Source organism: Ceratotherium simum, chromosome 37 (genome assembly GCF_057802395.1).
Source record: "Ceratotherium simum simum isolate JZ-2026a chromosome 37, ASM5780239v1, whole genome shotgun sequence".
NCBI classification, from domain to species: domain Eukaryota; kingdom Metazoa; phylum Chordata; class Mammalia; order Perissodactyla; family Rhinocerotidae; genus Ceratotherium; species Ceratotherium simum.
In genome coordinates, this window is record NC_141936.1 from 6,084,680 (window position 1) to 6,099,603 (window position 14,924).

At 42.1% G+C, this 14,924-nt stretch overlaps 1 protein-coding gene across 7 annotated transcripts in view; it reads right to left on the reverse strand.

Moving 5' to 3' along the window:
* AGAP1 (ArfGAP with GTPase domain, ankyrin repeat and PH domain 1) overlaps positions 1-14,924 on the reverse strand; it is a 561,603-nt gene that overhangs the window by 187,508 nt on the left and 359,171 nt on the right. For all 7 annotated transcript variants that reach the window (XM_004427710.3, XM_004427711.3, XM_087424644.1 and 4 more), the window contains one exon: positions 2,952-3,120. In XM_004427710.3, the coding sequence (XP_004427767.1) occupies positions 2,952-3,120 (169 nt within the window). The remainder of the gene's footprint in view (positions 1-2,951; positions 3,121-14,924) is intronic.

The window sequence follows — 14,924 nt, forward strand, 5'->3', positions numbered from 1 at the left end:
CACTTTATGAATGGATGGGTATTTTATACAAAACTTTTCTAGAAATTAACCTGGAAATTTGTATCAAGAATCTTATAAACACTTATACCCACTGACTGAGCCACTTCACTTACGGACATTTATTTTAAGACAATAATATGTGTCATGCACAAAGATTTCGGTATATGCATGTATCGGGTCTATGTGAATGGAAAAGTTACTAGAAGGGAAGGCACAAAACATTGATCTAATCCAATAACATTGAGATAAGAAGAAAAATCAAAAAGAAAAGGAAGCATAAAAACATCTTCAGTTAATCCAGAGCTCTAAAACAAAACAGCAGAATTCAAACGTGTCGAGAATGAAGGATAAGGTTAACTAGCATGTTAAGTTCTTTGGCAAAAAGCTCTAAAATAACTAATACCTATTTTTAGCTAAAAGCCCATCAATTAAAAGTAGCATCAATTTGCTTCAAATTAAATTTGCTGTGTTGGAATTCTTCACGTGCGCACTCTATGAATGACCGAATGGAGGGTCACTCTTCCTGGATACTGGCCGATGATGTCACTTGCCTGCTGAGATGAGGGTATCACATCCCTGAGCACTGCCGTGACCAGGAAGCACTTTCTTCCCCTCAATTGGTACTGTGCTCCCAAGGATGTCATATCCCCACTTCCATGTCCCCACTTGCAATCCAAAGAAGAGGGAAAATTGGCCAGGCTCCCTGGATGGGGATTAACCTGGTCTAGGGTTGAAAGGATGTGCTGTAATAAACTCAGGGTGTGACTACAGAAAACAGATTTCAATCATGCCCACAACCCTCCCCTTCACCCAATAGCAAGAGTCTTAAGGAGAACGAGGCTGAGCACTGAAAACTCACTCCCTTAGCAGAGGACCATGACATAACCCACTCCATGGGATGTGATAATGTTTATACGGCATTTTGTCTGTTCTGTTATCAAACATCACATTTTCCTTAGGACAACAAGTGGCAGTTGAGCACCAAAGAACACAAGTCTTAAGGTTAAGAAGTTCAAACTCCAAATCTTGCATATCCAGCACTTCATCAAATCATCAGGCTCTTCCCTCACCCTATGTGCTTGGTGAGTTCCCATCCTTTCCTCACGCCCGGCACAGGCAACCCCCAAGTCCTGAAGCCTTGCCCCACCTCCTGGGGTAGAGCCGACCACATCACCACCAGGCCTTCACGCCCTCTTACGTACCCCCACTATGGCCTGCCACACAGCACTGCATTTACTTGTCTACTTGTGTCCTTCCCACCTCCCAAAGGGTGAGATCCTTGAGGATGGGCATTATGTCTTATTCTTCAGTGTCCCCAAAGCTCAGGACTGTGTTTGGCACACATTAGAAACTCCATAAGTGTGTGCTGACTTGAATAAATAAATGGATAGATGTGACACGACAGGTTAGACGGGAAAGTGGAAAATTAGCCAGTTATTAGGCGACCGCCTTATGTTCTGAAGGTCAGAGACTCTGTATTCATGCACGCACGATTCCTGGCAAAGAACAGGTACTCAATAAATATTCTTTGAGTAAATAAAGTATTGAAGACATTAGCTTTTTATTTACTATAGAAATTTTTTTTTCTTGGGCACTTCTCTCTCTTCCCATCCCATAGCATTAGCACACCATCCTGAAAAGGAAAATACCATGTATGCCTTGGAAGGAAGGCCAGCAGGTCGTAAGAGGCCACACAACATGAACTTATCACCTTTCTGGAATGAACTGATGTCTGTTAGCAGAAAGCCCAGTTTTATTTTGATTAGTAACAACAGCTGACGTTTGTATTGTACTTTATGAGTTTCCCAGCACTTTCATACGTGTTATGTCACCTGCCATCACATCTCTGTGACAGACGTAGTCCAGGCAAGATCAGCCTAATGTGGTGGCAAAGCACCATTAAATTACCTGCCCAATGCCATGCAACAACAATAGCAGAACCCAGGCTGGTGGACCCCAAATTCTGTTTCCTTTTTATTATCTTGCTTTCGCCAACCAATGTCATTTATGCCACAGGACTGCAGGGTCAGCATGATCCCTTTTTAAAAGCACTTAACATTTCAGAGAAAAATGCAGCACCTTTAAGAAGCAGACACACACACTAGAAATGACTGTAGAACAGAAATCTCTTTTGAGAAGATTAGATGTAGGTTGGAGAGAAGAAAGGAACTTTTTGTCGGAAAAAACAATTAAAATTTGTGAAGGGATTGCATACGTTGAAAGAGTTTGAGTTTGTTACTGGGAAGATTCAAGTAGTTCTTAACACTTTTTCTCTGATAAGCAATCATGGGAAGGTTAAAGCCAGCACACCATCATTTGCCAAGACTCTAAATAAAAATGAACCATGACACTTTCAATGGCTCACAATTGCACACCAAGGCCAGGAATTTCCACACCTCTAATTCTGAGAAAACACTAACGTCCTCTGATCCTGAACGAAAACCAAATTCTCCTTTAAAAGTGAATAAAGAAAACTAAAGTTGTGTCAAAGAATAACATAATAGTTACAACATAAAACCGACAGAATTTAAATTTTATCTAAGGCCACTTGTTTCCTTTAAATCTTGCTCCAAATGTCTTTTCTACTTTTATACACAGAGTCACTACAAATTAGTTAATACTAATCCTTGCTACTTTAACAATTAATTCACGTTTTTTAGAAGGCCTTTAAATCCTCAACCACATGTAAAACTCTATTTTCAACGATCAGCCCTGGGAAAACCTAGTGGTACTGTGACTCAAAGTACCACCATTTGCTGTCAGCAGTCATGGAACCCACTGGTGTAGAGGAAACGATCATCCACAGAAGAGATGAGTCTTCTAAACCTTAAGCTACAATGTAACAGTTAAGGTCTCCACTTAACTGAAAGAGCTCAACACCATCCTCCAGCCAACACCATCTACTGCTGCCGCCATACCTGATTTCTTTAGCATGTCAGCGCTAAGCTTACCTGAATTTGGTGAGATGTGTAAACTGCTCATGTCCTTGGACAGGCCATTGGTTTTAGGGCTGGAGATAGGCGCACAGGCTGACGTGGCTCGGGGTGGCCTCTTCCCTGGTACTTTCACAGTGGTTCTCAGAAGATCAATCTCTTTACCATGAACATTCTGCATGTAATCCTGTTCAAAACGTTAAACATCCAAGAGAGATTAAAAAGAAGGCCTTTTACAATCTAGGACAAGGGGTTCTGTTAGACATCAGGAGTTGTAATCCTATGACCCTTCCACTGTGGCAAGCGCTTTAAAAATAATGAGGTTCTGATCTGTCTGGTACTGGTGACATCATCATTATACCGAAATCAGAGCTCTGCCTCTATGTCCTGAACTAACCCAGGCCCTGGAAATACAAGGAGACACAGTAGATGCTTCCATCAAGGGGGGTTATAAACCAGCTGAAGAACTAAGTATGCACAGGAAATCATATTTTTTGAACTGCTGCTTATGAGATGGCACCTTAGGAACCTGGGCTGTCCCTGTAAGTTTTAGGTAAAATTCCATGGAGTAGAAACTATTTTGTAAAACCTTTCTGTCTCAGACGGCAATACCATTAAACATCTAGACAACACTGAAGCTGTTCGGTGGGAACTCAGGAAAAAACTAAGTAAAAGATCAAGCATCTTATTCAGGACCAGGAAGATGTCTGAGGGGTCGGTGGTATGGTGCTGAAAAAGCATGGAGATCATGGATGGAGGCATAATAGCTGGATGTTAAAAAAAGAAGAAGTACATTATTTGGTACTCAAGTGTTATGTTTCTCCAAGTGGTGCACTTTACTCAGAAAAAGTATCTTGCTGTTCTGTATGCTTCGGAGGTGAATGACTAGCAGTTATCAGGCAACCATAGGGAAGCCTAGGTAGACAGTGAAATTCTTGGTGCAGTCACTCAGCAACTCAGTGTGGAGTAAAACAATACCTAAGAATTGTCTGGTGGGTGGGGAAAGGGGAGAAGACAACAGAGAGCCAGGGTGAGGGGCCTACTGGAAAATTAGGAGTTACGACCCTTTTGTGCATTTTTTGGGCAATGAGTCTCCTTATCTCTGTAGACATATTATTAAATCGACATCGCACATTAAGAAAGGATATATTCTAAATTGCTCTTGGGTAAAAAAACTTTTCAAGTGTTTTAAGACTAAGCAGGAAATGAAATAGATTCCTTCTTGGCACAATCTTGGTGGACTCTTTAGAATACAAAGGGAAAAACCAATAAATTTGTATTTGGTATAAGCAATTAAGTTCAAGTCAATGTAATTTTTGAACTGCCAAACAAACCAGGGTGTGGGCTGCAAGGGATGCAGGGAGGTTGGAAGAGTAAGCTGTTTGCTTGTAACTGCCAACCAACAGAGTCAATGGATGCCGAAAGAACTAGAGAAAGTTCCAGAAGCAAGGTGCAAGGGATGGAGGCCCCCACCTGTGGAACGAGGAAAGTTGGCGAAGTGTATTGAGGAAGCTTCAGGTGGCCTAGAGAGTAGCATGGAAGCCAAGAGAAGGATCCCCGTGGCTTCCAGGAAATAGGCTATGGATCTTTCAATTGCAGGACAATGTCCATATCCCAGCAGGTGAAGGGGTTGAGAAGCAGTCATTGGTTTATTTATGAGCAGGAAGTTTGCTGATAGAAGGAATGATACAAAAAGGAACCCAAAGTACAAGATTCCAATATAGGGCAAGGAACCCAAATGTGGGTCCTCGGGACAGATAGCACGAGGGAGCTGCCTTCTCTCCACCATCTGTGGGAGGGATGGCCAGCCTTGAGGGTCAAGAGCAGAGACCTCACCCCACAACCCAAGCAATTAGAGGTGGGGCTTCATGGGAGCCAATCCTGACTCAGGAAAGAGGGTGGATGAATTCTCAACAGAGGAGGAAGGGCAGGAAGACAAACTCCATAACGTGAGGGCTTGGCCACGTTGGGGGAGACGTTCTGATGGAGATGACAGAACTCTAGAAGGTTCACCAAGCACCCAGGAGGAAACAATGCTTCAGGATCCCTGGCGACTTCCTAAGGGCAGACCTCAAATGGCCATTCCTGGTGCAGAACAAAAGCTCAAACAGCCAAGGCTAGAACAAGGAGGAACACGGGACTGAAGACAAATGGAGATAGGATCAGAAGCTGCACCACAGTGGGGGCAAATTCAGACCAGCTCTTCAGAAGGAGGGGAGAGGCTGGGCCTTCCTCAGCAGATGATAAACCATCCAGAGAGAAATACCTGCACCCACACATCTGCTATCAGTCAGGGAAGCCAGAAGCAGAGGCACAGATCCACTCTGGGCTGGGGGAGCTGTGCATCTAATACCCCAGGGCAGCTCAGGGAGGGAGGCCCTGGCGTTCACAGGGCAGGCTGGCTGGAGTCGGCCATCTTGGAGGAGAGCTGTGGGACTGGGGAAGGGGAGGGCTGTATCAGACCGGGAACAGACTGAAGTTTCCACATGGAAGTCAAGATGCTTGGAAAACTCCCCAAAATATAACTATGAGAAAAGCTGTGGCTTTGAAAGGATGTAGACCAAAGATGGAAAGAAAGTTCTCATCACTAAATTAAACTGAAGGATAAGGCCGACTGGAAGAAATATAGGAAGTCTCATGACCAAGCTCATCATGAGGATGGTGAACATCAAAGGAGAAGTGTTCTTTGGTTAGTGTAGGGCTAACGGTCAAGGTCATTTAAAAAAAAAAAAAAGCTGTTCTTAAGCATCTTTAATTCACTTCCATTAATATTCAACCAAAGGATGCAACCCCAAGTTTCAAAACCAAAGTTAAGGCTTGTAAATAATGAATTCCTTCTTGCATAGTTACTCCTTTAAAAATATCAACTTGCTATAACTTTCTTCTTTAATGCCAATTCTTAACAAATTAAAATACAATAACAGGAGTGTAATTGAGCATTTATTGCTTATGGGCTCTAAAATGAGGCTAATCAGATAGTGACTGAGCCTCAGCATGGGCTCTTTTAATAGGCATGTTTCAACATACAATAACCAGGATATTTTATTTAAAATTATTATAGAAATGTAGCAACTGTCTGCTTTGGATTTGAACGCGCCCAGGGAACACATTTATCTTTGGCTCAGCATGGGCCAGGGGATCTGTTTTCCTGCCTGAGTTGGGTGCTGAAACTTCAGAAGAGCTAGTTCTAAAAAGTAAGGCCATGAATATTTGGCAATTCTTCTATTTCAAGCCACCACAATTTTGACAAACTTTACGAAACGCGTTTCCTATTCCATAAAAGCCCTTCGACACGGTAGCTCAGAAACAGGTGGAATGTAGACACACGAGTCTGGGGCTTCTGGTTTTTCCCAAGGGAAACAATACTGAGTTTTCTGTTGTTGAAAGAACTCATCCTTTTCATCTCTCGCCAGCTTGGTACTTGAGGAATTAAAGCTATAGCCAAACAATGTCACCTCCTCAGAAGTGGGATGTGCAGCCTGGTGGGTCTGAGGTAGGGACCTCGCTGGGTGAGATAAGGACAGCAAGCTTGATTTTGATATGCCAATATTACAGATACTACCCTTCTCTGCGTTCTTTGCAGAAAATGCTGATCGAAGATAAAAGGGGAAAAAACCCTTTAACAAGGCCTGAGGGTAATTCAAAGCCACGTACTTTTAAACAGCACTTAACAAGTCCCTGGGGCCCACTCAAGAGCCAGTCCCCCCAGAGGTGCCATCTCTTGCCCCTCAACAGCTTGAAAAAGTAGTAATTGCAAACCTATTTGCATTTTTCTTCTCAAGTTGTCCATGCACATCGTGCAGATTATTTTTTCCAAGCAGGCACCGGAGCAAAGGGACCCGTTCCCGAATGTGTCGCTACCTCCGTAACTGTGCATCACGTCCCCCCGCACCCCTGCTCCGGCACCTTTACCATCCCTTGTTTTTTACATTTCGCTCCTAATTATGTTGCATCTATTGCTGTACACTTAATTAGCTGCATTAATGTGATTTCTTTTCACATAGTCAAGCAATTAAGAGCTATGATTGAGTTTCATTCAATTAGCCTCAACAAACATGCTAATTGATGTCCCAGATGCAAATGAGGTGCAATGAGAGAAACCTGCTAGCAATTGAGAGCCACGTCAGAGACCCACAGCTTTCAAGCTTGCTGAAGCAGCACAGCTTAACGTGGATCCCACCTTCTGTGGGGCTGCCTTCGGAGAGGGCCGCCGAGTCCTTAGCGCCTCTGTGTACCAGATCCCTCCTGATTCGGAGAATTAACTGATTCGCTGCTGCACAACGTTGTCCTAAAATGCCAGTTACGCATCACCAGGACTGGGAGGTCAGCAACCGGGTAACCCTGTGCTCTGGCAAGGAGAGGGGTATAAGATCCTCCTCAAAATATTGCATGAGGCTACTAAAAAACTCACAGGAGTTCTCCCCAAAATTGCAAAGGGAAAGGAGTGTCTGTCTTGTCCTGGCGATCCTCGAGCCCTCGACGTGCGTGATGGCCTGTACAGTTCTTAGTAAATGGTGAGTTCATCTTAGTCAGCTCTGGGGCATTTGGCACTTCAAGTTAAGCTCAAAATACAGCAATCCATCAATAGTCCCTAAAAATACTCTTAGTATATTGATTCTCACTGCCTCCCATCTGGCTGTTACCTTTGGCTGTCTGGTGAGAGATGGTTTGCTTGATGTGTTCGTAGGGGCACCAAAAGTAGTTAACAAGATCTTAAGGCTAAACTGAAATGCATAAATGATATGACTGGAATCTCAAAATTAGATCAACAGAATAAAACACACACTTCGAAACTCAAATCTCTTCCTGTGTAGACAATGCACCCAACACCACTCCTATTTTACACATATTTTAAAAAAGTACTAAGACTCCTCATTTCCATAATTCAGCGACGGAAAAAATAACAGAAACCTTTGTTCCAATTAGGTTTTCCCAATAAGTTCTAGTTTCTAACTGTATATAAATGTTGAGAAATTTAACATTTTATATTAATATGTAATATTCTAAGTCAGACAACTGTTAGGACATACTGATATCTGCTCTGGCCTTTCTGCCATGGGCAATCTAATTGGGTTTTTCCTCTTTGCATAATCTAGTTTAGCAGTACTCAAAGTGTGGCCTTAACACCCTATCGGGGAGTTCACAGGTTCAATACCATTTGCAAAACAATTCCAAGGCACCATTTGCCTTTTTCACTGTGTTGAAATTTGCTTTGATGGTATAAAGGTGATAGTGGGTAAAACTGGTGGCTCCACGGCATGACTCAAGGCAATGCCAGTACAGTCATGCGTTGTTTAACAACAGGGATACATTCTGAGAAATGTGTCATTAGGCAATTTCGTCATTCTGCGAACATCATAGAGTGTACTTACACACACCTAGGTGGTATAGCCTACTACACACCTAGGCTACATGGTAGTAATCTTATGGGACCTCAGTCGTAAATGTGGTCCATGGTTGACAGAAACATTGTTATATGGCACATGACTGTAGTCACTGTATTACTCATTGCCATGCTCTCTAAATAAAAACAAACAAAAACAGTTTCACTTAAGAATGTTCTTAATAAACCAGAAAAAAGCTACTGATTTTTAAAAATTTCAACCCTTGAGTATGTGGTCTTTTAATTTTCTGGATGATGACATGGAAAGTATACATAAAACATTTCTGCTGCATCCTGAAGGCTGATGCTTATCTTGCAAAAAGCACTTCTGCAATTGTTTAAGTTGCAGGCTGAACTAGCCAGTCTTTTGCTGGGACAACATTTTTACCTGAAAGAATGCCTATGTCAGACATTAACTATGGTTATTCAGTCTTGGGTACTGGGCAGATATTTCCTTGAAAATGAACAAATGAACAATGCCAGGAAAACAGCTGACAGTATTTGTGGCCAGTGATAAAATCTGAGCTTCCCAGCGACTATGTGAATTTTGAAAACTTGTATCTCTCACCATGAGCTTGACATCTTCCAAATACTTAAAAGACTTTTCTGGCAAGATTGGTAGTGATATAAATCAATGTGATTTTGGATATTACATGAAGCAAAGTGTTAGCATTTGGAAATCTGCATACCTCAGTTCAACAGCATTTTTGAAATGACCGACGCATGGTGTCACATGCGTGGATAAAAGGCTACTCAAAATGCAGGACAATTCACTGGACTGTAACGCAGCAGAGGAGGGAAAATTTAGTGACGTCACTTCCGATTACACACGGCATTCCTCAGCTTTAAGAAACTGTCACATGTCGAGTTTTGGTGTAGTATCTAAGAAGAACAGCCACAACGATCTGAAATGGCTACTGAAATACTGCTCCCTCTTCTAATCCTCTATCTCTACAGGGTGAGAGTTTCTTCACATACTTTAACAGAACAACATATCGCAACAGATGGAAGGCAGAAGCACATATGACAATCTAGTTTTCTTTATTAAGCCAGCTGTCAAAGAGCTTTGAAAAAATGCATTATTTTACATTTTTTTCTCTTCCCATGATTTTCTTTTGGAAAATGTATTTTTCATAAAAATGTTATTCATGTAATAATATTACATAATGGGTGGTTTATTATTATTTTAAATGAATTATATGAGTATTTCAAGATTTTCTCAGTTTTCATTTCTACCATGATAAATATCAATAGACAGAATCCACAGAAACAAAAACTCTTTTGGGTTCCTCAGTAATTTTTAAGAAGGTTAAGGGGTCCTGAGGCCAAAAGGTTTGAGAAGCACTAGTCTAGGTGAACGTTCACAAAACAGCCCCGGGCTCTGTGAGGCTGACTTATGCAGACACCTGGAGGAAGAAGACAAGAGCTGGACTGATGCAAAGACATGAGAAATGCTCTTCAGATTTGTCTGTCTTCTCCAGGAGGAAGGGAATGACTCATTATTCCCTGTTTTCGGAACACTTCATGAAGGTCTGGGTTCAAAGAGGAAGCAGTAGTTTGTAGAAGCTCTATTTTTAAAAACCATTACTTCTAGGCTCAAAAAAAAGTATGTAAGAGAAGCCATTGTTAGATGTACTGCTTTTCCCAAACTCCATTTAATACTGTTTTCAAAGGAAACAAGTCTATAAAGACATACATCATATCACCCATTCAAAGAGATGAAGCAAATGCTCAAGTCCAACATTTATGAATCATAAACAATAGTCTCAATCATAGTCACAGGCACAGAGGAAAGCGACACCCTAAAAAGACTATGAAAGTATCATAAAACTATGAAAAAATCTTCTAGCCATGTTCTTTCAGATCATATCACTCAAAGAAGACAATTTCTCCTTCTCTCCAAAGGATCGTAGTCACAATAGCAGGGTAGGAGGCAACTTTAAAGTGAAAAACCGGGCCGGCCCTGTGGCTTGGTGGTTGAGTGCGCGCGCTGCGATGCTGGTGGCCCGGGTTCGGATCCCGGGTGCGCATCGAGGCACCACTTCTCCGTTCATCCTGAGGCCGAGTCCCGCATACAGCAACTAGAAGGATGTGCAGCTACGACATACAACTATCCACTGGGGCTTTGGGGGGAAAAAATAAAATAAATAAAATCTTTAAAGTGAAAAACCCTATGAGAAATAATTTTGTTTCCCAGGACAGCCAGTGTTTCATTTTCAGAGCTGCCAAAGTGTTCAAAGACCACCTGACTAATGTTTGTATGGGTACGTCAGTGTGACGTGTGCCCACCACAGGAAGACGGTACCTGGCAAATTGGATGTCAAATGGTGACTGAGGCAAAGGCTATGGTTATGAGCTGATTACTTAATAAATGCTTTATTGGGCCTGGGTAATTACATAAGACATGGTAAAAGGGAGAGTTGGTGAAGCATCATGAGGGGTCAGAGGTGGCATGCTTCACAGACAACGGAGAGCTCCAACATCCCAGCCAGGGCCAATCTCTCCAGTCCACGTGCCGCAGGGCCTAGCATCCAACATGTGTGGGCAAAAGTCCAACATTAGCCCAGGGGGCCAGGTTATTCTAATATAAATCAAAATAGCAGAAAATTCCAAATTGAATTATGAATATACCTTTTGCTTCTCGATTGTATCTGTCTTGATTGACCTAGTAGATTGAGCCTTACACTGCAAGAAAGATTTTTCTCATTTTAGGTTAAATTGAATATTACCCAGTTGTAACCCATGTGTGCTCCAACCTAGCCCGTACAAAATGAATGTGTCGGGCCTGAAAACGGCTTACTGTCTTCTCAGTCACTGTAGGCCTCTTCCAAAGGCAAGCATGAGTGAAATTTTATGACAATGAACTTCAAGGAGCCAGCACCATTCCTCGGCTGTACGGGTATTTTAATAATTAAATATGGCTTGAAACAACTGGACCAGTAGTAGAACTGGGAAATTTTGAGTTATATAGGAATGTTCACCATAATGATATTAGATCTACGGGAAGCTCTTTAAAGCTTCCAATGCCTTGGGATGAATGTGCCAGAATATGCAGCACTTAAAGAGAAAGATTTTTTAAGACAGAAGAGCATACACATCTGTCTTCTGAGGGCACTAATGATTCTACGCCTTTTCTTCTGTCATTTGACCCAACGTAGGACAGAAAAACTCCCACTTCGGTTTCTGCCCATCACAAAATTTAAGCACTTCTTCCAATTTTAAACTTTCACTAGGCCTCTTTATTTTTTCCTGATGCGTTGCTTTTACAGGAGTTATTCTGTTTTCTTAACACTCCTGCCCGCCAAGGTGGTTTACGGTAATATAGTCAGATTCATTTCACACGAATAGCAGTCAGTTCACCAATTACCATAATTTTCTGGTTTCCTAAACTAAGGAAGTCTGCAGAAGACAGAGTCAGCTTCCTCCTGGCCAGAGGATGCCTCAGGGTGAGAGCGCCAGGGATCCAACCTCTATTCCTTAGGAGTTGGGTGCTTGGGGCATGCTGCTGCTTCATTCTGGGTCCCCATTTCCACATCTTTAAAATTAGGGATAATCACACTTCTTGCCTCCTGGGATTGTTGTCACTATTAACAGATAATATACGAAGTGCTTAAAGGAGTGCCACAGCCCTCGACAAATGGTGGCTCTTCCTACTCTTCTCCAATCAAACTACTGAAATATCTGCCCTCTGATTCTTTGTCAGTCTTTCCTGAGCTAAAGGTGTTGTTCCCACTTGAGGTAGCAATTCTGACATGATAAGCCATTAGAGGTGACCTGCAAAGCTATTTTTCACTTCGCAACAGAGGGAAAAAAAAATTGTCCTCTGCGAACGTGTGACATTTTCTTCTTCTTTTTCTCCCCCTCCTCCTTTTTTCTTTCTTTTTTTTGGGGGGCGGGTGGGGGAGGCATGGATATGGTAGTCAGACATTTTTATTGCAAAATGCCGTCTGGAAAAGATGCAAAACAAAATCACTAAGATGCAAGGGAGAGAAATCGGGGGGAAAACAAAAGGCCCCCTTCCCTTTGCTTATTGAGTTCAAAGGCATAACATGCAGCGCCCTGCAGCAAATGGGAAGCTACACTAATTTTAAAGCCATAAAACGCTATCAAGTGCCCTGCGGGGCAGGACTACACTGAAGCTAGTGGCACCTAAATAAGACATGGTTCATTTACTTCACAGCTTAGCCTAATGTAATCATCAGCGGATTTTTAGCCTTGAGTTGTAACAGGCAAATAGCCGATGCGGCAGAGGCGGCGCTCCCAGCCATCGAGGGGGCCGCCGCTAGATTGCTGTTGATTAGAAAATTTTTCAGTTTTGACAAGCACTTAATGAACATAAATCGCACCTTGATTGGTTTCCATTTGGGGCCACAGGCACACCTGAGAAGAGGCTAGCCTCTCCATCGCCACCCTTCCCTTCCTTGCAAGACCGTGGCAACAAGCCGGCAATCGGGTTATGAGCCATAGAAGAAAATATTTATAAAATGTAATAATGAAATTCAATTTCTTAGTAGAAGTGGAAGGACATTTCCTCATGACCCCCCACGTCCATCGTCTCCCACAGAGAGTTCTCGGTGGCGACTTGCTGTCAGTGAGGAACACAGACGGTTTTGATTTATTAACCCTTTGCAAGAATTTCCGGCCACAATTAGCAATACTGAAAAGGCCAAAAATGGAAAACAAAATAATTCAGATTGGGTACATAGGATGAAACATCATGCTGCGTACTGATGAGACAATGTCCCATGGACTCCACTAGAAGCTCAAAGACTCAAATCCACAAGCTATACGGTGAAATCTGTATATTTACAAAAACACACAGACTTTTTTTTTTTTAATTTAGAAAAGCAAGAAAACAGAAGAATTTTTCAATGTGGAAAAAAATAGGTTAGGTAAGATCTAGGATATTTGGTGGTTTAATTTTTATAGAGATATGAAGAATTTATTTTCCCTGGTCTCGCCCTATTTACAGTCACTCTGTGTTGTCAACATCAAGACAACTTGTACTACAGTGAGCACACATTTTGGCCATTTTATTTTAAATCTAAACATTTTCCAAACCCTGAGGGCTATATTAAATAAACAAGGAATTTCTTAGGCAGAAATAAGACTTTGATGAAGAATTTAACTTTTTGGTGTCTGTGCCACAGGTATGAGTTTTTCAGTGGTCATTTTTTCTAACAAAAGTCGTAGATATTCCCTGAAAATATTTATACAACCACGGCAGTATCATTCCATGGGTTTAAGATCATTGATATATGGGAGAAACAATTTATTATACTATCTGATAGTGGTTGGATGAATGCCAAAAATATTTCCCAGGTCACCGGATGCACAGAGGGCAGCCTCCTCCATTCTGGGAAGACATTGGGCAAACACAGACAGAGCTGTGTTTTCATAACACATGGGTTCTCGATCATCATTCAGGTTATTAAACCTCCATCATCCACTGTGTTCATGACCAGGGCTAACAAATTTCTCAGGGGTTTCTCTCAACCAGGGCCCTGGTTAAGGCTACATGTCTTTAAAATTCAGCCATCCTCTATAGTTCTCCCATGTTGTAGTTTTTACATTAAAATCTCAAGCTCCAAAGAGCTATTTGTACACCGATGCTCACGGCAGCATCACTCACAGTCGCCAAGAGGAGGACGCGGTCCAGATGTCCATCCACGGATGAATGAATAAACAAAATGAGGTATGCATAGATATATGATGGTATTGTATGTATACAACGGAAGATTATTCAGCACTAACAAGGAAGGAAATGCTACAACATGGAGGAATCTTGAATATATTATGGTAACTGAAATAAGCCAGTCACAAAAAGACAAATACTATATGATTCCATCCAAATGAGGTACTTAGAGTAGTCAAATTCAGAGAGCTAGAAAAAGTGGTATTACCAGGGGTTGGGGGAGGGAGAATGGGGAGTTAGTGTTTAATAAGGACAGAGTTTCAGTTTGGGAAGATGAGAAAGTTCTGGAGATTGGTTGCACAACAATGTGAATATACTTACACTCCTGAACTGTACACTTAAAAATGGCTAAGATGGTAAATTTTACATTATGTGTATTTTGCCATAATTAAAAAACAAAATAAAAAAACCAAACTCCTCTCCCACCTTGGAGATCTTTTCTTCAATATGACCATGACGTATTTCTGTGGCTTAACAGCATCACACGGTGGCTCCCTTTCCTATGGTTTCAGGAAGTACAGCCCTATAGATGTGAGGACAGCCCAAGCGTAGGGCTAACTGTGCCCCCATTCATTTGTTCATTTAGCAAGACAGTGCTCGATGTGAGGGAGATGCTGGCAACAGGACCCAAAAGTTCTCTGGTTCCAAGGAGCTCCCAGTCTTGTGGGAGAATCAAGTCATGAAACAGGCCAAGAAAGCAAGAAGAGGGAGTAAGATGAGGGCACATGCAGCAGGGGGTCCGAACAGGCCTAGTGGAGGAGACTGCTGAGAGGCAGTGACATTTAAGACTGGACCAGAAGGATGAGCAGGAGTTAATCTGGCGAGGCGGAGGGGCAGGAAAGAATGTTCCTGGTGGAAGCTACTGCATTTGTTAGGATGTGGAGGCCAGAGAACATACCAAGTGTAAGAAACC